Source organism: Ambystoma mexicanum, chromosome 2p (genome assembly GCF_040938575.1).
Source record: "Ambystoma mexicanum isolate Mex_15411 chromosome 2p, UKY_AmexF1_1, whole genome shotgun sequence".
In the NCBI taxonomy this organism is placed as follows: Eukaryota; Metazoa; Chordata; class Amphibia; order Caudata; family Ambystomatidae; genus Ambystoma; species Ambystoma mexicanum.
The window spans coordinates 594,867,675-594,894,071 of NC_090923.1; the positions used below are offsets into that span (position 1 = coordinate 594,867,675).

Consider the following 26,397-nt stretch of genomic DNA (forward strand, 5'->3'; position numbering starts at 1 on the left):
CCCTTGAAAAAACTACCCCAAAGAATCAGGGACCACCCCATCCTTGGAACTATGTGGAAAGCACTTGCAGGAAAGGGAATTAGAGAAAAAGTGACCACCTGGCCCTCGCCCCTGAGCCACATCTGGTCCACGCCAGTTCTAGAGGAAATCTCAGGCCACAAACACTACCAGTCCTGGTTCGAGGCAGGTCTAGCCAGAGTCGGTCAGCTGGTGTGGGAGGACTCCTTCATTCCCATTCAGGAACTTGAGAAGGCCTTGGGAATTGGTAACTTCTCCCCGCTCTTATATCTACGTCTCAAGGGTGTCCTAATGAAACCTAAACTAAAGCCCTGCATACAAAGAAAGCTCACCCCGGTCGAAGGAATTCTAGACTCTCACGTAGAAATGAAAGGACTCGTCTCCCTCCTCTACGGAGCCCTCATGATCCCCCGGGAGGGAACGACCAAAAGCCTTAGAAGGAAATGGGAGAGGGACCTGGGTTGTGGAGTGGGGGACGGGCTATGGGGACGTATTTGTAGCAGGGCGTTTAAGACATCCATCTCCTGCCACTATAAAACACATGCTGTCATACTCCTTCATAGATGGCAGTATGACCCGTTCACCCTCTCAAGGATGTTCCCGGACATTGACCCAGAGTGCTGGCATGGATGTGGGGAAAAAGCCGGCTACTGGCATATGTGGTGGTCGTGCACGAAGGTTCAAGCCTTCTGGTCTGAGGTCCTGAGCTGGTTAAGGGAGGCGGGAGAGGGGGTTTACCCAAAAGATCCTATCCTGATAATGTTTGGCCTTCAGCTAAGGGATGAACGTTGGGAGAAACTTCCCGACCTGACACACTCGTTACTCCTGGCAGCTCGAGCAGCTTGGGCTAGAACATGGAAAAGGGCCGGCCTTCCCACGAAAAGTGAGTGGGTAGCCCTGGCTAAGGACATCTACTTCATGGAAAGACTCACAGCGGCTACGCAGGGCTCGAGCGCCCAGATAGAGATGGACTGGCTACAATTTATGGAGGCTTTCGGCCACACAGAGGAAACGCCCTGAGAATCATGGGGTCTCATGACCCGGCCCGAAACCATCCATAGCATGTAACACTTTGCCTTAGTTTTGCGGAGTCGGTTTAACCACGGACGGCCATTAGCCCAGTCGGAGTTGTTCTAGGAGAAGTGTTATGGACAACCTGTTTCGCGCGAAACTCAAGGGATGTATGGTTTGATTGTAAAGTTAAGATGGGCATTTGCCCAAAAGTTGACACGCTGTAGAAGCCTATTGTTACCATTAAATGCCAATAAAATTTGATTTATAAAAAAAAAAAAAGCTGGCAAAATGGAAGCTCTTCGGTTCGAGTAGCTGTAGTCAAGCACACAAGCTGGTGTCCTTCCCCCTGGTTAATACTAACCAGCTCCGAGAATGGTACCCAGGTGGCTTAAGAGTTGATTGGTGCCACCAACTCAAAGGGAGAAGTCGTCCTTGAGATGAACTTGGCAATTCGGACCTGCAGCAGGGCTTCACTGGGCAAACCAACGGTCCAGGAGTTGCAGCAGCCGTCCTCTTCCAGCTCGTCTTCGGTTCTACAATTCCAGTGGTCGACTCTGCTTTCCAGTCCAAGAGACTCTCCTTTTAAACAGTTTTCTCCCATTCATTCCAGCCTAGCTGGCAGTGACCCAGCAGGGTGGCTGTCCTTGCCGGACAGTCAGCCAGCCAGCCAATCACACCAGAGTGTATTTGGGTCTCCTAGGAGAGAAAGCACAGGGAGTTTCGGGCACCTTCCTCACTTCCTGCCCACCTTAGACACTCAGGCGCCAGAGGCCGTCTTCAGTCCTGAAGCCCGCCAAAGGGGCAATCTTGAAAAACATGGCTCCTGCGATTTTTACCTATCAGTGTTTGCAGTTGGGGAAAAACATGGTAGTTCGTTGTAAAACCACTGCCACCAGCCAGTTCAATAGAAAAGGGTATCACTGACTGCTACATGCGTTTCTAGACACAGGGGATACTAGGTAACCCCTCCAGCACTCTATAGGAAGATAGTGTGTGCTGGGTCTAGGAATTTAAAAAGACTAGTAAAGTCAATTTAACCTTACATTCTCTAGGAAACAGTAGTTTATCCCAGAGAAGGTATTTAAACCTTTTGGACGTCTAAAAGATATCCTGTGTGTTACACAGCACTGAAGGTGCTGTGTAACACACATGATGCCTATGGAGTTATCTAAAACTCCATAATCAAAGAACACAAGAGTAAAACACGCATCAAAATACATAAAAGAGTGGGAAAAAAGGCTCACACACACTGTCCAGGTAAAAAAAGTCCTCTAAGTTGAAGGGAATTAGCACATTTATGAGAATTCTCCCCAACATAGGCTTTGAATGTACCGTTTGAGCTATGGATGGATCTAAATAACTATGTTGGCTTGATATTAAACATGGTAATTTCTTGATGGGCTTCCTCACTTATTTACTTCTAGATGCAAGACATTATACATTTGTTGTAAAGGAAAGGTAAACTGCATGAGGGCCAGGGGGGATAGGAAGGTCAGGTTTTTATGTAGGTGTGAACTGCTGAGCATTTACCTACTAATATGTTGTGTGAAACAATGCTCCATATGATTTTAAAAATAAAATCCTTTTTTAAAACTATATTATATTCCTCCAAAAAGTGTACATCCCCTGCGTGTATTATTAGGACCCACAATCCCCATTATATAGCATGGCATAAGCGGATAAATCAATGGCTCTACAAGAAGATCTCCCTTGCCCGTGTAATGTAAATGTGATTTGATAAAAATGCCTACCTTATATGGTGGTTGGGCATGGATGAGAATGCCTCCATCTGTTCGCTGAAGGGATTGCTTCACCTGCTCCACCTTGATCGCCAGGTGAGCTTCAAAGTAACGACGCAGTGCCATACACGTGTGCTTCCCAGTCTGGCGACTTGCAAAAATCTCATCCTCACTCAGAAGGGCACCCTGATCTTCAAGGTTGAGGATTTCCAAAGTGCTGATCTAAAAGTGGAGAGGAGGAAGAGAAAGGTCAGGAGACATCCGACGGATCCATCATTGGAGAATACTGAAACCAGCACTGGCAAAATTAGTGATCAGTTTCACAATGTTCTGTGCAATGGATCCAAAAATCTACAACTCCAACAGTCAGCGTCAGGGTCACGACAAAGGAAACTAGTATACATGTTTTACAAACTCATTCATCAACAAAACAAATGGGCAAGTAAGAATACAACCATTCTGGAAGGTTTTGATGGGTTAAAAAAAACATAAAAGCAATTTACAACCAGAAACTGCACACTCTCCCAGGTTTAGGTAAATGCTGACAACATGCTTCAAGACGTGAGCAAAGTAAGAAATTTTGCTCATAGTAACTTGCATACTTAGTCCTTCATCTGATTCATCTATACTTATGGGATGTGCCTGCATTGTACAGAATGTGGGTGCCACAGCACATACTATAAGGAAGGCATGGAATCAACAGTGAGACAAACAAGTGACCACAGTTCAAGGGTGTTAACTGAACTTCAAATGGATTTGAAAAACGCTCGTCTAATCCTAAATCTAAAGATGGGAGCAAGCTACGACCATCAAATAAGAATAACGCCATCCTAGTTGTGTCTTGTCCAAATAAAATGGCCTATACTAATAAACCTATTGACAATCCTTACCTCTAAATACAAATCGTGTACAAAAGAAGGGTTCAATAAATCATGTCAGGATATTTAAGCCGTTGGCTTCCCTTCCCCATGTTTTCAGCACAGGACAAGGAGGCACACTCCAGCTTAGTACAGTCTCTGGCTTCTCTAGCATGAGGGTGCAGTTCAAAACTTCCACATCATGGCCTTCTGTGCGAATGTCTCTTTGTCATTCAAAGTCTCTTCTTTCAGAGGGCCTGATGCAACAAACAAAAGTACCTTCCCTTCTCGTATTTCACATATACACAATTCTTAGGTGATTTACTATTCACCTCAGGTCCCCCTCCGCCGGGCTCAGATCCTCTGATCTTTAATCATTCTCCCTCTGCCAGGCGCATACCAATTTTCTTTACTTTGTCAACATCAGACTTTCTATTGTGCACAGGATTTTGCTTAACCCGTTACAGGACCACTTTGATTCACAATCCTTTGCCACTCTTTCACTTTTGTCAACTCTCAGCTGGGAACCTTACAGAGATCTTCGATTGAGCACACACGCTGTGCCGGACCACTCTGCCAAGGTAATGTATCTTGGTTTCAAAGCTCAATTACTCACCTGCAGTTCAACTTTACTTGCATTGGTTATCGCACGCATTTCATACAATGCTCGTTCCAGCACTCACCATACAATGTTGCTGCTTGCTTGGCTTCAACACAGTCTGGACTTGCATCAGCCTCCAACTCAGCGGCTTTGCTGATTTCACTGATGCTGCTTTGCTGTTGGAGCCAAGGACAGTACCCCGGCAGCTAGCCAATATACGTGCCTTGATCATCAACGCGGAGAGGGCCCCAGGTACCGCCGACACACTGGTTTCCTGGTCTTACGTGTTCTATTCTCGAGGCTTCATGAAAGTAACAGTTCCTTGTCGAAAAGGTCAAGGGAACTTCCTCTTTGCTATCCCCTTCTGTTTCGCCATCTTTCTCCTCTTGTTAAAATGCCATCTTGGAACAGCTGTTTCCTTGTGTGCTCTGCCTCGCTCAGTGTGCTCTCGTGCTCCACATTTTATCTGTGTGGGGAAGTGTAATGGAAGTCAGGTGTGTGTGTAATGGTCAGTAATTGCCTGACCATTGTAATGGGACACGTCAGATATACGGCTCGGGTGTCCGTTTTCTCTCATAGCGGGCTGTCTGTGAGAAAGTGTTTGTGTTATAAAAGTGGGGTTGAGTTTCTTGATATCCTACTTGGTAGGATGGGGTAAAGGTGCTACAGGTGAGGGGATACTGCGTCTCATCATCAGCTGTGCCAATCCCACAAGACCCCTCACCCAGGTGATCCTGCCACACTAGTCTACCACAAGCAACTGGATCCAAAAGCGATGGCTGTGTCCTGGCCACCTGGATGACAGATTCCCAGGGACCAGTGGGTGAGACACCTTCTGGTTTCTGAAATTACAAACTTGGAAACGTAAACTTGGGAGGCTCAGTGGATGGCTTCGTCAAATCCCAGTTTCTGTGCCCCCCCACCGCTATATCGAAGTACTTTCAACATACTCACTTATAATATATTATGACAGTGTAAAGTGGTTTGCCATTGGACTATAGGCACAAAAATACTTACAATTGGAAAGGGGAATAACTTGCATAATGTTATAAAAACACTAATATCTATGGGAAGGGAAGATTACAGAGCATGAATTACACAAGAACAAACAAATTACTTACCTCTCGGTTATGTTCTTTCTTATAGATGTTTCTCTCGCTGATTGCTCATCTTTTATAGCCCTCTCCCAGCAGAGTTGCTCTTTGGCAACGTATCGGCCGCCAGAGGGCACAGTGCGGCCTTGTGTTCGCTCCACTCTTTAACATATGTGTGCCGGATATGGGATGGGACCAGTATAGATTGAGGCGCTGCACAACATGATCTTAGTCCTACCCTTTTCTGCTAGCACACTAATGCATAAGAATGAAGAACCAAGAGGGTCAGGTAGAGAGGGTGAGGATGAATCATTGGGAGCAACATCCATCAGAAAGAACATTACTGAGAGGATAGTCATTTTGTCTTCTAATGGATTCCTTCCTCCCACAGGATCCTCATATTTGATACTTACATAGCAGTATGTAGATCTTAAGGTGGGAGGAGAGCAAGGACACCACCCAAACCAGAAACCTCTGAAGGACAACCCTGCCAAAACAAGTGTCCTGATCAGAGACTCCAAGCAATAATGTGCAAAGAAGCCCAGATAGCCACCTGACAAACGTCGAGAACAGGGACTCCACGTTGCAGAGCTGAGGTTGCAGTCAGTCCTATGCTGGAATGTGCCCAAGACCTTTAGGAACATCCTTACCAGCCAGATCATAAGTGTTACGAGATGCAGAGGATGATCCACCTTGACAGGGTCTGTTTGGTCGAAGCCCTGCTAGCACAGGCACCAGCATAACAAATGAAAAGCTGCTTGCTTTTCATGACCTCTCTCATCTGAGAGACATAGTAGCTGAGGCACTGCACAGTGTCCATTTGATGGAATAATTCCTCTGCCTTGGAACGGTGAGGTGGAGAAAAAAAATAAGACCGGAAAATAAATCTTTCGAGAGAGCTGGAAATCAAAGACCACCTTCGGGAGGAAGAACTGCATCAATCTCAATGTCATTTTGCTTGGAGAAAACCAAGAAGGGATGTTTAACTGAAAACCTGGAGCTCACTCACCCGTGATGGTGACCAGGAAAAACACCTTAAGGGTGCGCAATCTTAACGAACAAAAATGAAGAAGCTCGAACAGAGTGCCCATAAGAAATATTAACGCTAAATTTTATGCACACGCACGAACAAAAGGACGTGGGGGAAACAGATTACATAATCCCTGCAAAAATTGCATAACCGTGGGGGTCATGAAGATTTCCAGTCCCAGAATATCAACAGTTTAGAGTCATATGCCTTTCTGGATTTCCCATTCCCAAATCTGTACCACTAACTGAACTAGGGAGTAAAACTTAGTTCTGCCCTGTTTGTTGATGTTAGGGAGAATTCTCATTCTATGGCTAATTTCCCTCACCTAGTGAGTCCCGCAGCAGCTTTGCTGGATTTCTGGAGTTCATTTTTTCCACTTGGTAAGCGTGTGCCTCTTTTTCCACTCTTGCCTGTGTTTTGTCATGTGCATTTCTTCTTATTGTGTGATCTTGGGCTCTGGAGCACACCACTCCATGAGCCCAATTTTTTGTGTGTGTTACATCGCACCTTTCAGTGCAGTAACACAGGGTTGTCTCTAAGACTTCCCAATGACTCCTTTTTCTGGGGCCGACTACTGTCCCCCAGAAACAGGTAAAGTTGCCATTTAACTTTACATAGTCAAATAACCACAGATCCAGTACACCCCATCTTACATGGAGTATTGGAAAGGGTTAATCCTTAGCCCTTTTTATCTATCCCTCCTGGAGCATTGTTTTGCTCTTTTAACATTTAGACTTGGCTGGTGGCAGTGGTATCTACCCTAGGTTTTCTACCGCAATTATACGATATAAACGTGGTATTGTTTTAGGCTATTATATTAGCCTCGAACATAAACCCGCTTCACCAAATACTTTCTTTTGGCTCCGGTCGGGTTTATTCACCATTTCTATTTGTTAAAGTCCTTCTTGTGTTTTACTTTGCGCGGCAAACCAGGTTTGCCTTCTTTGTTCACCGTATTTTAGCAGGCTTCTGCCAAGAAGCCCTCCTCTGGGCACCTGGGTGTCTAGGTGGACTGAATGTGAGGGAGGGGTGTAGTCACCCCGTGCACAGGGTATCCTAGGAAACCCAAGTCGCACTTTGTCATGATTGGCGGAGGTGGTTGTCCGGGCCGGACCACCCCCCTGCTGCGTGATTGACAGCCAGGATGCGTCAATGGGGGATTTTCGCATAAAAGACAGGACTCTTGGGCTGGAAGTCAAGAGTCGCCACTGGAACTACAAGGAACCGTAGAGAAGCGGAGAAGACGACGGCTGCTGCAACTACCCCGTCCCGGTGAAGCTCTGCTGCAGTCCTAAGCTATCTACCCTTCAATGACCAGAGAAGATCCAGTCCGGAGTCTTCTTCCCTTGAGCCTGGTGGGTCAACCAGCTCATCTTCCACAGCCAGAGGATCCTGTTTGTGGTCGAAATCGCGGCACACTGCTGTAGTGGTCCGGATATCCATCAGAAGAGCCTCTCCTGTTTTAAAGGAGCGCACCTTTTATTCTCCGTCGCTGCTCCTGTTTTCATCCCTGTGTGGTGCAGACCCCTCCAGACGTCGTCCTTCTCGTCTCCACGACGAGAAGCACCAGGAACCGTGGGTCTGCAGGAAACTACCAGGAACGACTGCCATGGCACCAGCTTCTTCTTTGAATAAGGTACTGTGTTCTGCTTCGAGGAACCAGTGTGAATCCCTTTTCTCCTCCTCCAAGGTTTGCCCTTGTCTACCCTCCTTCTTATAACTTTTGCTTCCTCTGTTGACAATATCCAAGTACTCCTGGCAACGTTGAATCTTGAACTGTGACTGTGCGATCCTCGACAACAGGAACCCGGTTCCACTTGACACTGGCTCCGGCCTGTTGACTTTTGTATTTCTGTTAGCGAGTGTTCTCTGGTTCCGTCTGCCGTGACAAACCTATTGCCTATAATTTTTGGCCCCAACTCTCTCTGGTTAGCCCAGGTGCTAAGTGTGTTTTTGCCCCAGTAACATTTCTTGCCGCGGTTTCTTTAATACGACCGAACTGTCAAAAAGTGATTGCATATGTATGCCCGGTAATGTCACTTGTTTAACAACACCGGTCCGCCAAAACATAAAGTACTCACCCTGAGTTATTCTGTGCCAAGAGAATTGGTTGTTTGTAGTGTATTTTACATGTAGTTTTTGAATTTATAGAAGTGTTGCGTTTTACTGATGGTTTAAAAATAAATGTACTTATATTTTTTACCTGAAACCTCGAGTCAGTGTTTGCTTGAGTCACAGTAATTTTGGTCCCTTTGTGTAATCTCTGCTACTGCTCATATACTCTTGAAATAAGCCTGGCTGCTCCACTACTGTTACCACTTTAACATAGTAGTACAGGCTTGTACCAAAGGTGAACTTGTATTACCGCTAGGAATACATCAATCTGGCTTTCAACCTCAACACAGAAAAGAAACGGCCCTTGTTGACCTCAAAAGTCAGATTGATATTAAAGATAAAGGCAACGCCGCCATCCTACTCCTTCTAGACCTCTTGGCGGCCTTTGACCTGGTCGACCATAAAAATACTTTGCAACCACCTCTCATCTGCAGCTCACTTCTCCTCTGCTGTCATATGGATACAATCCTTCTTGGCTAATAGAACCATGAGGGTTTTTTCATCAGTGACAGCAGCAGACCCTATCACTTGCTCTTGTGTTTCCCCCACTTTGTATAAGATATTTACAAAGCCTCTCTTTGACAAACTGGACCATCTGGGTGTCACCTACACTAATTACGCAGATGACACCCAGATACTCCTCACCATCTCAGGTAACTATAGTGCTGACGTCATCCGGATCAACGAAATCTTCTCCATCATTCAGGCATGGATGGCCACACACGGCCTTTGCCTGAATGATGGGAAGACTGAGCTTCTCCTTGTCGGCTCACCTAATAACATGCTGAAACTCAGCCCTAATTACAATAACATCATTATTGATGGTAACACAATCCCCATTGTTAAAAATGTGAAAACCCTTGGCTTTTATCTCGATGCCATTACCAACCTCTCCAAACAAGTTAATATGACTTCCTCAGCCACTGCCTACACTGGCAAATTGATCAGGGCCTGTAGACCTTTCTTATCCACTAATAGCTGCCACACGCTGGCCAGGGCTCTCATGCAGTCTAAATTGGACTATTGCAATAGCCTATACCTAGGTGCTAACCAATCTATAATCAACAAACTACAGGTACTCCAAAATAACGCGCTACGAGCAGCGTTAAACATCCCTAGGCGAGAGCATCTCTTTTTTTTTTTTTTGATTTAATTGTATAACAATTATAACAAAAAACAACCGATTGTAAACTCCTGTCTACAAACTTGTATGAAACAGGTCCTTACTTTGATTTTGACTATCTATGGTCCCGAGTCCCACTAGAAAGGAAAGAAGCTTTAGTAGTTTCACCGTTGGGGGTTAATGATGCCAGGCCTCCCCGGAGCTGGATCCCTCTGTTATAAGTTCAGCAATTTGAGAAAAAAAGTCACTCCTATAACACATCGTTTGTTATTCCCATTAGTCAACAGTGTCCAAAGATTTTACAAATCTAGGGTAGAGTAGTACTTCAGCGGGTCCATAAGAAAGAGGTGTCTTTCCGTCACCAGGCCGGGACATTCAAGTATCAAGTGCTTTGTAGTTTTTATGTTTTCCTGTAATTTACAGAAACGACATGTGTTTGTTTGTACTTGATTACGAATTGCCAGAATCTCGTTGGTTTTCAGTTGGTTTAAATTAAACAGTAGGAACATTCGACTGAGACTCTTGTCTAGGAATTTATGGAGGTATCCTCTCACCGCGTTAAGCTTCATCGGAGCACATGGCAAACTGGCTGTCAATGAATAGTTATTGGCCACTTCGTGCGTGTGGATCCAGTCTGCTTCGAACAGTTTCTTCGCTACTCTGTTAGGATTTTGGATCAATGTTTCCAGAGACAGGTCCAATTCTTTCAAGATCGATAAATTGGCTTGTTCCCATTTTGAAAGCATCCAGTTGTCACCGTCTATGATTTCCTTTCGGATGAGCTCTAGAACTCTTGCTTCTGGCCTGTTGATAACTTTGCGATATAGCATCAAGGTGGCTCTCATTTTTGTTGCTAAGAGTGATGATAGACAAAGTTCTCTTCTTATTAATGCTATTGGCGTAGATGTCGCCAGGCCTAGGACGTTTCGCCAAAAATAACTTTCGTATTTCTCCCATATGGAGTTCGGAGCCAGAGGCATTGCGTCCATGCCATATATCAAGGCAGGGACCACCTTTGCCTTGAAAAATCTCAGGATAGGGGTGGTCGAGAAGCGACCGTGCTTCCTATCCACAGCCTTTGCTTGCGCTGTGAGGTTCTTTAGTTTCGACCAAAGTGATTCTTGCATGGTCTTTTCGTCCCCATCATTACTCATTTTAATTCCGAGATATTTAAATGCATGTACTGTTTCCAATTTCTTACCGTCGCAGTGCCAAGAAGGTTTTTGTTTCTTCTTTGAGGGCCAGCCCAGGATGAGAACTTTGGTTTTGTCATGGTTTAGCCGTAGGTTATTCTCCGACATGTATGATACCAGATTGTCCAGTTGGCGTTGAAGGCCAATAGGCGTCAAATCCATCAGAATGATGTCGTCGGCATACAATAAACGGTCAATCTTTTCTCCTCCCAATGAGGTTGGAAAGTGCCTGACTGTTTTACTTGACTCCCCATAGTCTGCAATGTAGGAGTTATACAAAGAGGGAGCCAAGGGGCAACCCTGCTTGACTCCTCGTGATGTCCCGAATTCCTCAGACAGGCGTCCGTCCGCACTGAGGCCTACTCGTATGGAGGTCCCTTGGTGTAGAGACTTTATGGGATCTGAGATTGAAACCGGGCATCCTTTTGCTTCCAATGTCGCCCAGAGGCGTTGTCTATTGACCTGGTCAAAAACTTGGACCAGGTCAATAAAGACCACGTAGATCGGAAGGCCACCTTGTAGAACTTTAGCCTTCATGAGAAAGATGTTGGTAGTTGTTCCTGAGTTTCTGATGAAACCATTCTGGAAGGGGTCCACAGAATGAGTAGCACAAGTCCAGTTTTGAAAAGCGTCCAATACCAAGGACGCAAAAACTTTCCCCATAACGTCTAAGAAGGTGATCAGCCTGTACTGATTGGGATCGTCAGTTGCACCTCTCTTGAATATTGGGACGATAGTTGCTTTTTTCCAGGTAGGTGGAAGTTCCTTAATCTGATTGCAGTTTGAAAAAAGCTTGCTCATGATGTTGGCCCACAGCTCAGGATGTTTTTTTGAGTTCCAGGTTGCTGATGCCGTCGGGACCAGGAGCCCTTGAGTTGTTCAGTTGAGTTTGTTAAGGATTGACTCTTTATCATCAGGGATGTTCCACGGCATACCGTTTTTGTGGCTTTCTTTAATAGTTAGCTGGATGGTGTTCACAGCCGGAATTGGTGCAAATAGTTCAGAGAAGTGGTCAATCCAACGGGCCTCCCCCACGTTATTCTGGATGTTATCATTGGTATTGCTGTGTGTCCCCTTAATCAAGTTCCAGAATTCCTTTGGCTTATTTCCGCAAATGGCGGACAGCATTTGTTCCGAGTCATTCTGGTATAATTTGCGACGGTAATGCAGAAGCCAGCTTTTGTAATCTCTGACTGCCTTTGACCAATTTGCCAGATTTTCAGATGAAGGTGACTTTTGATACAATTTCTTGAGCCTTCTATGCTCCTGCCTTTTCTCTACCAGATCTTTGTTGTATGAATGTAGATGTCCTTTCTGTGGTTTGGTTGTTTTTGCTGTAGACATCAAGGATCTGGTTAGTAAGGGTGTATAGTCCAGGTCTATCCCGTTCCTTTTTGCGTTTATCTTGATCTTATTTCGGGATCGAGTGTATTGGGCGTCAAGTTCAAGCAATCCTTTTTCGGAGATCTTAACTCGTTTGCCTCTCTCCGATGTCTCAAGTGGCAAAGAGCACGTGAGAGTTTGTATTCTGGACGCCCAGCCTTCTATGATAAGAAGGGTATGATCACTGAAGGCTGTCGGTGTGATCTTAAAGGAGTGGATCTGAGGCAGGATGTCTCTTGAGACAAATATATGATCAATCGTCCCTTGTTGGTCACCTCTTTGCCACGTCGGAATCAGGAAGTTTGTCTTAGAACGGTGACAATGGAGATTATGCATGTCCCTATCAGTCATTATCTTGTCGAGAAGTTTCCCTCTTTCCCTTGATAGGGACTTTTGGTTTGGCAACTTCACACGATTACTGATCCCTTCACATATAGCGTTGAAATCACCGTTTATGATAATGCTGTAGTCTGAAATTTTTTTCTGTGCTTCGTCCAGAAGATTTTGGAGTTCGTTAGTGAAGTCCTTGTTCGTTGTCGTCTCGGGATTCCAATAAACATTTATTAAGAGAATTGCGTTCTTTTAGTTCGCTAGGCGAGGGCTTCCTCGTGAGTATTAATGCCTGGACCCAGTGTGGCGAAGGGAGGATTTTGGAAACGTCAACGCCTGATCCGGCTCTGATTGCAGTTATCAGACCAGCTGAGGGACGTCCTGCTGCTCCTTTCTTGGTGCTCGTAAAGATTATTTCAAATCCGTCCAGTTGGGGTTTGGTGGTCAGCCAAGTCTCCTGTAGGCAAAGAATGTCAAAGTTGCCCAAATTGACATCAGTTTCTTTGGTGAGATGTACAAAATCCTGCGTGTTCAACATCCTAATTTTAATAACTCCAGTGGGGGTGTTTTTTTTTATCGGTAGCCTTTTCCCAATTTTGCAGTTGCTGGCTCTTTTCCGGTAGTCGTTGCTAGTGCTTTTGCCGAGAATTGTTGTCAGTTTTAGGCCAAGACCAGAGCTCAGTTTGGTTTGCCCCTGGTGTTCCGTGGTTACTTGGTGCTTGGACGCTTCGTGAAGTGTGTTGGAACCTTTTGCTACGATCCGATTTCTGTTCCGGATTGCTTTCTTTGTGGAAGTTTTTTCCGGATGTTCCTCCTTCCGGCTGGTTAGAGCTGTAGGATCTTGATTTGTCAGTTGATTGAGCATTCTGAGACGGGCGAGCGCGAGTCATCCTACTAATGTAGTGGGTACGAGGGCCCCTGGTGGTCGTCGATGAGTCCTTTGGGTTACTTGTTTCTCTATCGGCTCTTTTCAATGAGTTTGCTTGTTTATTTGAGCGTGTGATTTCCAATAATTCGAATCCCATTGCCAACAAATTTTCGGATTCTTTCAGTAAATGTAATTCGATGGCTTTGGAATTAAGATTTATGTAAGAGTAGTCAGTTCTTCCTGACTTACTTGGTTTCACCATCCAAAGATCCTTATTTCGGATATGTCTCAGGCTTGGGATTTGAGTTAGAATTTTGATGATGGTAGTTCTGTTCATAGTCGGGCCATCTCGCTTTAAGTTGATGTTTTTCAGCCTTAAAATGCAGTCACTCACAATTTGCTTTGATTCCGTTTTCCGGGCTATTTCTGATTCAGGTCTTCTATCAGTTTTACTCTTCTTCTCTGAAGAGATATGTTGAGAATGTGAGCCTATGTTCTTTTGGCCTGTTTCCTTGATTGGCTTTGAATTTTTTTGGTCGATTTTATCCCCCTGATCTGGGAGTGGGCGGACACAGATGAGGGTCTGTGTCTGGTCCAGATGTTTGTGCTTGCCCTACGCACAGGATCTGGACTTTTTTTATCAGGAGCATTCGACCTTAATTTTGGAGTATTAGCAAACTCCACTTTTTGAAGTTTTTGGATTTTCTCTGGAGTCTTTGACAGTGAAGCAGAGAAATCATAGATTTGCACTTTGTTTGGTGGTTCATTATTGGGGGTTCCTGTGGTCACTTCATTCGCTTTTCTCTTCGATGTTTTCCTCGAGTTGTTTTCAAACCCAGTCTCATTGATTGTAAGAATGCTCCAGTCCGACTGCTACTATACGACAAGGACTGGAATTGTTTCCTTCACACAGTTGTTTCGTTTTTCCATGGCGTGGTTCTGATGCGTGTTAGGCACCTCCTTGGATTTGAGCGGCGGGCCTTCCCTGCAGCCTACAGCCTTGGTCTGCCTCTTCTGGACTTGTAAACCAGGTGTCACTTGTGGCATGTTATGATCCTTCTTAGGATTTCGGTTGACTATCGACTTTTGTTAACTTAATATGCCATATGTAAAGACCTTGGGGTTTGTGTCATGGCCTTTGCTTGGCCTCTTCGTACCTTCTACAGTCTTTGTATAGGAGAAGAGGTTGGATTCTTGTTTTCCAACGTCTTCTTTGACCACACTCGGGCTGTCGGATGCTGTGGGCTCTTCTTCCTCCTCTAATATAGCAATAATGGCATCTAGGGGGCGCGGCTTGAGCAGCCATGGAGTAGGACGTGCTTCCTGTGTAGCTCCGGAGGATCCGACAGATGAGCTGAAAAAACTACCTTTGAAAATGCGCCACGGGTTCCAGAATTGATCATACAAGCACGGGAATGTATGCTCTGCTCATTGTGTAAAGATTGAGAGAATCGTAAGCAGGGAGTCTGGAGAAATTGCTCGACGAACGACGGCGGCAGTTCGGTCCATTGTCACACAAGATGGCTGACAACAAAGGAAACACTGGGGTACCTGAAGAGGAAGAATAGAGGCGGTGGCCACCGGGAAAGAACGGCAATGGCGAGGTGAAGACGGAACAAAATCCCTGGTGGCTGTAGGCCTTGGGTCGTGGAAGCTTGGGGGCTGGCCCGGACGGTAGGGGCCCGAGGGCAACAGAGGTGTGAAAACGCAGGCCGCACCACGACAAGCACGAGCAGCGCTCGCGCGGCATTGATCAGCAACTAGCAGCGGTGAGAAGAGGTCGTGACTGCCTCGAGATCACCACGACGGTCGGTGAAGAGCGGAAATTACAGTTGAGAAGACACTCGGACGCTAGGGAGACCCAACGGAGACCGAAATATGGCGGCGCGAGGGGCCGTGGGCAAAAATAAGAACAAAGAACCCACGATGGATATTTTTGCGAAAACACAGCAGTCTCCTGCAGCCAGCGCAACCAAAGGCCCGGTGGCATAGGCTGAGGGCGCCATAGCGGCTGATAATCATCAGATTTTAGAAGCCATCACAGAGTTGAACGAATCTTGGGAGGTTGCGATGATGGACCTACGCACTTCCCTGGAAGCTAAAATCGAAGCAGTGGGCATCGAAGTCTCCCTGCTGAGACAAGATGTCAGGGGACTGGCGGAATGCACAAGCTGCCTGGAGGGTGCGGTGAAATCTAACACGGACACAGCAACAACAATGCAAAGGAGATCCATGTCCTTAAACAACAAGTGGCCAACTTGGAGTCTCGAGCAGAAGAAGCAGAGGTGAGAGCGAGGAGAAACAATATTCGCGTGGTGGGCTTGCCGGAAGGCGAAGGAGGCCAGGACCCGACTGATTACATTGAGAACTTACTCCTACAAACAATTGGGGCCGGTACACTCTCGCAGGGTTTTGCGGTGGAGCGCGCACATAGGGCCCTTATGAGGAAGTCGAGACCAGGGGCCCCTCCACAAGCGATAATTGCTAAAATACTGAACTATAAAGACCGCGAGAAAATATTGGAATATTTTCGGAAAGGCAGAACAATTGAGAGGGCCTCGAGTACTATCACGGCATACCCGGACTATACTATGCTGGTCCAAAGGCAGCGGTATACCTATGTAACTATCAAAAGGAGGCTACGGCCTGCGGGGATAAAATATATGCTGCTGTACCCTGAGAAACTGAAGATCGTACATAAGGGCAAATTGCATTTTTTTAACACACCGGAAGAAGCAACAATATGGCTGGATCTGCAGGGCTGCCCGGATCAAGACAGAAGAGACACAAAATGGACGCGAAAAGTGACTCAGATACGGTATTCATACTGCTAGGGCGGTGAGCGAACTTCCCGAGGGCGCCTAGGCGAAGGCTGAGAACATATTGCTGATTGTGAGAGACTTGATGGACTGGAATATAGTGGCAGTTACATATATTTAAATTGTTTGGCAATGTGTAGTTGATTGATGTGCTATTGGAGCGCAGGGCGGAAGTACCCTACCCCCCGAATTATAGTTGTAGTAGGTTGGCCACTAGGGCGGCCTCACCCTGCGGAGCTCCGAGTACAGGCGAAAGCCGGAAAGAGCTAGATGCGGGGGAGCCTGAGATCCAGGGATGGAGCTGGGCAACAGTTGGGGGGGCGGAGGGGGGAGTGTTGGGGAAGGGATGGGAGGCGGGGTGGAGAGGGAACGGGAAGTTTGGTGTGTTTTGGGTAAAGGGGTTTTAGAATGGGATCCGAGCCTATATGGATTGGATTGGAACTTGAAGCTAAACGATACCTGGGGGGGAGGGATCGGGACTATACCAGGCCATGGGGGACCTTAAAATACTCACATGGAATGTGCGGGGGCTTAACAGCTATTTAAAAAGGAACAAGGTTATGCTTTATCTGCGCAGGCAGAAAATAGACATTGCATTGCTGCAGGAAACCCACCTCACACGTGAGAGGATGGACATGATTGCGGGAAAGTGGAAAGGGGTGTTGGTGGGCTCGTCTTACTCGGCCTACGCAAGAGGAGTACTTGAATGGGTAGAGCCACGTGTCCCGTTTCAGCGGTTGCAAGTGGTGGCTGAGACAGACGGGAGGATGGTTATGCTGAGGGGATTGGTAGAGAACAGGGAGATAAGTATTGTTAACACGTACGCCCCGAATCAAAACACAGCGGCGTAGATTAGGACACTGAGTGCGAATCTGAGCGGGTGTGTGGGTAGCGCGGTGATCTGGGGAGGGGACTTCAACTGTGTACTGAACCCGAGGGTGGATAGATCGGATGGGAAATTAGATAGACCGGCCCCTGCAGCTAGGGCGCTACAGACACTGCTTGATGACTTTGGGCTGGAAGATGCATGGAGAGTGTGGCACCCGGGGGAAAGCAATATTCGCATTACTCGGCCCCACAGCAGCTATCAACGAGGCTGGACTATGTCTTTGCATCACCGGACCTGATAGCGGAGATGGCATATTTAGAGTACAGGGCCAGGGTCCTCTCGGACCACTCGCCCCTGATTCTTGCATGGCAATATTGCCCCCCCGAGGGCGAGGATCCCGACATGGCGCCTACGAGCGGAGGCGTTGAGGGACCCCTTCTTCAGAGAGGACTTGCGGGAGGAGATAGTAAACTATTTTGAAACCAACACGGGGAGGGTGGACTCGGCGGGGACATTATGGGAGGCCTTTAAGGTTGTCATGAGGGGGGCAGCCATGGCAAAATCCAAGGGCCTACGGGGGGGGGGGGGTTTCGGCTGAACTGAGGGAGACGGAAGTAAAACTGGAAGAGGCCTTAAATGTTGGGGATGACACAGCGGAGAAACTAGATTTGATACTTAAGCTACAGCAAAAATGTGCGGAATATTGGGAGAGGTTGTGTAACCTTAATTATAAAAGGTACATAGAGAGACAGCATGAGGGAGGCGATAAACCGGGGAGACTTTTGGCATGGTTATATAGGAGCCTACCCCCTACCCCTACCCATGTGAAGGGCAGAACACTTGACTGGATCGCTGATTCCAACTGTTCAGCCATAGTCCCATCTACTACGCCCTTATCCTGGACCAACCACTCCCTGGTGTCCTTTAACCTTCTCACCACTAAACCACTCATGCCAGCCACACAGGCGGCTCCACCCTGCCCCACAAGAAACAAAAAGACTATTACAGAGGGCAATATTATTCCCTTGATCCTTCCAACCTTAAATGCACTGCCAGACAACCTTGACCCTAGTGTATTGGTCAACGAATACAATAACATCATGCGTACCACTATGGACAAAATCCCCCCACTCAAAATGCGAACATGTAAACCTAAGGCACACCTAAACAAATGGTTCACGCCAGAACTCAAAGCCTTACGCCGGACCAAAAGAAAATGCGAATCAGACTGGAAACTCTATCCAACTAAGGAGAACAAAATTAATTTAACCAACATCTCTCGGCACTATAAAAATGAAATCTGCCTAGCAAAGCGTAATTCCTATAATAATCGCATTGCAAATTCTAACTCGAGTATGAAGGAACTCTTCTCCATCTTGAAAGAACTTGAGGCTCCCATTGCTACACCAGACACCTGTAATAAGGACCAGACTTGGTGTACAAATATCCAAACTGCCTTAGTAAACAAAATTACCACGTTGCAAAACAAAATCCAACTAAAAAAAGAATCCTTAAACCTCCAAAATAAGCTGCCTCCCAACGACACCACTAACGACCCTACCAATAAATTCTCCTTCACTAAAACCACTACCTTAGAGGTAGAGAAAATTATCCTCTTCCTCAAACCCTTGAATTGCAAAGGTGACATCTGCCCAGCGCAATTAATAAAAGATGCTGCCAGAGACCTCTCACCGTTCATTTCCAAATTGGTAAACGCCTCCTTTGCCACAGGTAACATCCCGGCTAATCTAAAACAATCTTGGGTGCTACCACTTCTCAAGAAGCAGACTCTAGACCCCCTCATCCCCACTATCGGCCTATCACTAGGGTACCTTTCTTACTGAAAATACTAGACAAGGTTGCCTACACACAAATTCAAAGACACCTTGAATTACATAATCTATTGGGAGCTAGACAATCTGGTTTCCGTCCACTCCATGGGACTGAAACTGCCCTCATTGATTTAAAGACCCAAATAGACGAACTGAGAGATCAAGGCAAGACAGCACTCCTCCTTCTACTTGATCTCTCAGCCGCTTTCGATCTAGTGGACCACAAGGTCCTTTGCAAACACTTAGACACAGCAGCACAATTCTCCACCCATGCCACTAAATGGATTGAATCCTTCTTGAGCGAGAGAACAGTGAGAGTCTTCTCCCCCTCTGCAGCAGCCGACCCTACACCCATCTCATATGGAGTCCCTCGAGGCTCTTGTGTTTCACCGACCTTATACAACATATTCACTAAACCCCTCTTCGATGATATGGACCTTCTAGGTATCACCTACACTAACTATGCAGATGATACACAGATTCTCCTCCCACTTTCTGGGGATCACAGCAAGGATAAGGAGTTGGTGAATAGGGTGTATCTCATTATTCAGGCATGGATAGCCTCCCACGGCCTCTGCCTGAACGATAAGACCGAATTGATCATCCTGGGTACGCAGGCCAACATCAACAAGTTAGGTAAGGACTATTCGATGTTCAATATAGATGGCAACAGCATTAAGGTTTCGAGAGAAGTGAAAACACTAGGTTTCTATCTTGATTCTACTATGTCCTTCACCAAACAAGTCAACTCCTTAGCTTCCACCACAGCATATACCTGCAAATTAATAAAAGCAGGTAAACCCTTCTTATCTAACGATAGCTGCATGATCCTAGCGAGAGCCTTAATATTATCCCGACTTGATTACTTTAATGCCCTTTATAGTGGTGCAAACAAAACTATCACCAAAAGGCTACACATTTTACTAAATAATGCCTTAAGAGCTGCTTTAGGCATAAACAAAAGGGAACTTATTTTTCTTCTTTCAGACACCAATACAAATGGCTCTCCACCAACAATAAAATCCATCTAAAAATGATCTCCTTGACGTACAAAGCCCTCAATAATGCTGCTCCTAGTTACCTGATGGACAAAATAAAAAGAAAAAGCTCTAGCAGACCCACAAGAACCCCCAACTCCAACTGCTTGGTAACCCCTAGATTTAAACTTGCTAAAATTGGCGGTACCAGTTTTCCCGTACTAGCTTCTAAATGGTGGAATGCCCTGTCACACAATCTGAGATCAGACCAACCTTCTTTCTTACACTTCAAATCGAATCTTATTAAACACCTCAATGACAAGAATATGTAATATACTGCTAGATACTTGTATCACGTTACTTCATTTGTAGGCATATATGCATTATCAAAGATACATTACATGTGTATACACTCATACAAACACTGTATATAATGGACTGCCTCATTGTATAGCAATTCCTCAATCTCTTGATCTGATCTACCTCCTGTTAAGCCTGTATATACCTATCCCTCTACCACTGTAAATGTGTAATATTGTAATTTTATGTAATACTGTAATTATATGTAACATTGTAAGCTTTGCATATTCTCCTCACTGCGCCCGGTTACCCTTGGGTCTGGCGCGCATTACAAATAAAACAAACAAACAAACAAACAAACAAGAGCGAGACCCCCAGAGCCACAATTAGAACTACAGAGAGGGAAGATGGTAGCGTAGAGGATACCCAGGAGGGAGTTAATCAAGCGTTTGTGGATTACTATAAAGGGTTATACGGGGAAAGCAGCCGCGTAATGATAGAGGAAACGCTGGAGGCTATGGGGCTGCCCAAAATAAGCGAGGAGGAAAGAGAGGAATTGGATTCCCCGATTACCCTGGAAGAACTGGGGGAGGTGGTGAGGCAGGTGCCTACTAGTAAGACCCTGGGGACAGATGGGCTCCCAAGTGAATTTTATAAAGGTATATATAGAAGAGGTCCTCCCCCCGCTGTTAGAAATGATAAACGAAGCATTCGAGATGGGCCGCTTACCGGAGTCGCTGAGAGAGGCTGTCATAGTACCTCTCCCTAAACCAAATAAACCTGGGTGTAGCTGTGGCTCCTTTAGACCTGTGTCGATGCTGAACCAAGACGGCAAGATACTGACTGCAGTCCTGGCGAATAGACTGAAGAGGGTCATTAGCAAGTTAATACATCCGTATCAAACAGGCTATGTCCCCCATAGAAACATCACCAATAATCATAGGCGACTCCAGAGGATCATTGAGTTTGGCAGTGGAAGGGATGAGGAAATGGCAATCGTGTCCTTAGATGCAATCAAGGCCTTTGACTCCGTCAGATGGCCGTGGCTGCTGGTGGCCCTGAAACACTATGGGCTAGGGCCTGGCTATGTGAGGTGGGTGAAGATTTTGTACAGTGAACCGCTGGCTAGAGTTGAGAGGATCTGTGATTTCAGAGAGGTGGCAGCTTAGCAGGGGTACTAGACAGGGATGCACGTGGTCTTCTACGCTCTACATACTGGCCCTGGAACCTCTTGCGATCTATCTGCGGCAACAATATGACACTATAGGCATTGAGGTGAAAGGGGAGCGGCACCTGATTTCCCTATACGCAAATGACATGCTGCTGTACCTATGATTCCCAGAAGAAAATCTCCAGTAAATCCTAGAAGTGATGGAGAGATATGCTGTGTTGTCTGGCATAGCAGTGAATCCCCAGAAGTCCAGCATGTTCCCATTGGGAGGGTACAAGGGGATTCCATTGGAGCGATTACCTGTATTGCAAGTGCCATGGGCGGTACGCACGTTTCGGTACTTGGGGATTAATATATACCACACTGTTGAAGAGGAGCACAAGTGTAACACAGAAGTAGCCATTAGAAACATCGAGAAGTGCATGCGGCTTTGGGCGAAGCTGCCTCTGGCGATGATGGGATTGGGAGCGATGCTAAAGATGGTAGTCCTGCCGAGGCTCCTACATTACTTCGGGAATATACAGTACCTGATTCCTAGTGGGTTCTTCACTAAACTAAATAGCATGTGTAGGGATTTTCTGTGGCACGGCACGTGCAACAGAGTGGCGTTGTGGAAGTTTCAAAACTTCCATGACAAAGGGGGAATCAAGCTGCCCAACTACGAGGCGTACTATGTGGCGAGCCAGTTGCAGTATGTTGCCAAATGGCTATCTGATGAGGAGACCTCCGAACACAGGTTGCTTGGGCGGGATTGTGCACCTTTTTATTTTTAAGAAGTCATGTGGGCACCCAGAGCGGAAATGGGGGGGCACCCTAAAATGATGCTACTAGGGTGGAAGGTGTGGCGCAGGGCATGCCAAATGATGGGGGACCCATCCCCATGCTCTCCGCAGATGCCATTGGTAGTACGTACAGGGGCGGACGCTCAGCTGCGACTGATACTCCGGACCCACTGGGAACCGGCTGGGGTGGCAACGATGGGGGTCATCTGGCAGGAGGGCTCTAGTGTTACTTTTGAGGGGCTACAGGAAGTAGCTGGGTTGCATGAAGGCCAGTACATTAAGTACCACAGAATGGTACAGAGGATTAAGAGAACATGGCCTGAAACTGTGCTGTGGGAAGAATTGGACGCCACCATAGACGTGATATATGATATAGCTGAGGGGGGGGTCATGAGATTTCCAGACTATGAGATGATGATGTCGAAAGTGGGGAAGGAGGTCACGCAGTTGAGGTTGGACTGGGAAACTGAGGTTGGGATGTGGAAAAGGGTGCAGGGGTATCATAAGAAGGGGTCTAGAAACGCGTGGCTCAAACAGATACAGTTGTACATAACAGACAGGGCTTACATGATGCCTTGGAGGATATCGAGGTTTGAGAATGCAGGTCGGCAAGCATGCCCCAAATGTGACGAAGAGAACGCAGGCATGGTGCATATGTTCTGGTCATGCCCGATCATAGAGAGGTTCTGGAAGGGTGTAAAGGAGAAACTAGAAGGAAGAGGAGTCAAGATGGTAGTGGATATGGTGTGGGCCTGTCTGCTGGGGGGGGGGGTACCCAAGACCACAGAAACTCAGGCACGTAAGCAAACTAAGGGACCTGGCTTATGTGCTAGCAAAAAGGAGGATTGCCATGGGATGGAAGTCATGCCATGTGCCGAGGATAGAGGTGTGGTGGAAGGACTTGGAAAAATGGGCAGAAGCCGAAACCATACAAACTTAAAAAAAAAAAAAATAATGGCATCTAAAGGCTTGTTCACTTGCTCGCATGCTGAAGTGCCATGGTCTCTGTCTTGTTAAAGTATCGAACTAGCTGCCTCATACGTGGCAGCGGGCAGAGCTCCCGAGGGGACATTAGTGTGTTGCGTCCGTCGGTTGGTACCTTCTTCGTCAGGTGCATGTGGTTCGGAGAGATGATGTAAGGGGCTGGGCACAGCCGGCCTTGTCCAACAAGCTCTCCTGTCTGCCCCTGATCCCTGGGACCCTGTAATGAAGCCTTCCAGATATTGCAATTTTGATTGCATCAAGGCCAGCATGGAAACCTGATCACGTAGAGTATCATCGATACTCTCATACAACTTGCTGAAGGGTGCCAATGCTATCGTTACTGTGGACATGATGGTCGTTAAGTCCACTTTCTGTTGGGCAGGGTGTTGCGATGATAGATGTTGAGTTCCGCTTAGTCTGCGCACAGGTATTGGAGTGTAGGTCATCGCAGATATTTTTGTCAAATCTTCGTCATTACTCTTCTGAGGGCTGTTTTGGTCAAACTCGCTTAACCTTGCAGGGTTTCTTATCTTTGGTGGTTGTGCCAAGACCTCCTGCGGCCCAGGTCTCTCTAGGGTGCTCGTTCTTTCATTTCATAGCTCCGAAGCAGGGCAGCGTTGCTTAGGTGTGTTCCCAGGCAAGCTATGGTTTAGCTGTTGATTCGACCATCTAGATTCTGTGCTTGCAGTTACAGCTCTCGATTTTGAGAGAGATTTCTCTAGGTTGCTCGTCCTCCCGGTCCCAGCCTGATATTCAACGTTTTCAGCCGTTGTTGGTTTGTTGGAATAATGCCGTCTGAGTGGCGGCGTAGCGCCTGCCGGGGTCTTGGGTAAGGTAGTATCCAAAAGCCCCGGGACTGTGATAGGTTCCTCTGTGGGGCCTCTCGAAGCTGTTACATCTGTCTCTGTATAGGAGAGTGTTAGGAAAGATTTCGTAATTGTAGGTAATTTTCCTTCCATGTGGCAACCCCTAAACTTTTTGCTATTGTTTTAACCTTGTTCTTGACTTTGCCAGAGAAGTACAGCCTTCTGCCGCACTTCTCTGGGCTTTCGCTCCTTTCTTACGGGGAAACTGACATGCCCTTAAGACAGTCAGTACCGGGGAACGCTGTTTCCCGTAGTTTCCTTTATCATGTTGCGGCTTTAGTGCAACATGACACAAGAGGGCACTGTAAGCTAAATTACAGCTCTCTTGGGTCTCTAGCCTTCTACAGACCCTAGATACTCTTTTAGGATGGTATTTTGATCGGTGCAAGTCATTCAGGGACTGGAATGGTGGCAGCGATCGTTTTGTTTATTTTGAGCTCCTTTTGGCGTTCTGAGCACGTTTTTCGCACTGAACCCAAAATGGTGGCCTGGCTCCCAAAATGGCCAGACCACGAGGCTCCTTTGTCTTGTCCACTGACCGTCTTTCTCCCTTCACCTTCCCCAGGTCGAGCGACCCGGGGCCTTCCTTATTTGGGCATGTACTTTCCCGCGAAACTTGGTTGCTTTCGCGGGCTTCTACATGTCGTTTGTGTGCCTCCAGGGTGTGGGCTGGGATGTCTGGTCCCAATATACATCCTGGGTGCCAGAGAGTCTAGGGTGGTGTGAATGCCTGGGACCACCGTGGTCCGTGATTGGTCCACGTATGGTATGTGTGTTGATGAGCGGATCTCCCATTGGCTCCCCTCCGTTTTGGCGCGAAAGGAACCGTGGATAAGAGGGGGCTGGAAACACCACTACCAGGTCGATCTCCTGAGTTCTCACGAACGAAGGAATACAGGAGCCAAGTATCCTGCAACCAAGAGGCTGGACCGAGGAATCGCTGGTGACCCGCTGAAGGAATCCTCCTTTGCACTGCTGTCGTCCTGTGAAGCCCTTTCCTCCTTGGATCGAACCAGAAGGCCTGTACTGGTGCTTCGACCTTTGGAATAGCAGGAACAGCTATTCCCAGCGACTTCATCCTCTCCTGCCAAGTAAGCCTTCGGAAGTGTCTCTGGGCCATCCAGTTGACTGACCAGCTTACAAGGGAGTCCTGCTCTGTAACCGCCGCCAGGTTGTGTTGTATTTCGAGTCCTGGTCACTCTCCCACGCTTCGTACACTTGGCGTTCCCAAGTCTGAAGGGAGGAGTGTACATTTGGCTCGAATACACACGGCCGCTCCGTTGTCCTGCTGCGGCAACAAACTGTGCTGGTTTCGTCGATTGGGACGTCTTTTTGCTCTACACGACTACGAGGCGTTCCCTGCTCTTCTGAACCTGCCAGCTGCTGAAACTAACGTGGAGAAGCCTGGGTCTGCTTGCTTCGGGGACCGGTGAGTAGTTTAGCTAGGATCTGGTCGCCCTCCTGCAGTATCCCATTGCTTTTCCCTGCTGTGTAAAAACAGCACCCTTTTGGCCGTACTCGCGCTCTGCTTCTGCCCGCTGTGGAGGCTGCGCTTGAGTTGCGGAACCTGTTCTCCTTCTGCTGTGCACTAACCCGAACTGCCTGACTTCCTCCGAAGAGCTTCCCCTTTTGCCCGTTGGCACCGGCGTGGCAGGTACTTTGAGCACAAGGCTCCACTCTTCGCAGGGCTCGGACTTCCATCTAGTTAGGTGCCTCTAAAGGCGAACTGAGTCTAAAGCGTTATCGCACTGCCTGTTTTCCTCTCCTTTCAGGTGGACTACATATTTCGTGCTTTAAACGCTTGCGACTGTGTATTTGTATATATATTGTGTTGATATGGTATGTGTTGGTTTAATATTGTGATATTGTGATTTTCTCGCTACGGTCATTGTTTTAAAGGCCTTAAAATAAATGTGTATATATTTTTGATATAACAACTGTTTGGAGTAGTTTGTAAGCGGTCTTGCTTTGTGTGCTCATTGCGGGCTTTCAGTCACCCTCACCCCTCTTGAGACCTAGTCTTGACCGCCGCGATCGCTACCTTGATTGGTCTGGCTTGTCCAGAGGTTACCCTGTTCCAAGTAATTAGGTTGGCCTTCTGAACTTCTGCGCCACCAGGACAGAGTTCAGAAATCCGTCTTAACAGAGAGGCTTGCTAAGATTTCGCTATCCAACAGCTCCTGCTGTGGATTTAGTCGCGTCTCCATTTTTTTTCCAGAAGAAGTCATTCAAAACTGCCACTGTTAGGGGCTTAGTTGATCCGTTCTTCGGGCCCATTTTCTTATTTGGGGGGACCTTGGGTCTTGAAGACAATCTTCTTCTTGCCTTATTGTGGTTGTATCGGTGAGTTTTCGTAGGCATCGCTGGTAGTGATTTATGTTGGTCCTCAGTTTGTGCTCCTAGTTCTTCCTTTTTTTTGTTGGTAAAGTTACCATTAGGGGCCTGACGACTTCGGACTTCACTGGGCCCACA

The 26,397-nt window shown here is 46.9% G+C and overlaps 1 protein-coding gene across 3 annotated transcripts in view; it reads right to left on the bottom strand.

The window, feature by feature from the left end:
- DCAF1 (DDB1 and CUL4 associated factor 1) overlaps positions 1–26,397 on the bottom strand; it is a 1,932,496-nt gene that overhangs the window by 1,171,492 nt on the left and 734,607 nt on the right. For all 3 annotated transcript variants that reach the window (XM_069644104.1, XM_069644105.1, XM_069644103.1), the window contains exon 11: positions 2,784–2,993. In XM_069644104.1, coding sequence (XP_069500205.1) covers positions 2,784–2,993 — 210 coding nt within the window. The remainder of the gene's footprint in view (positions 1–2,783; positions 2,994–26,397) is intronic.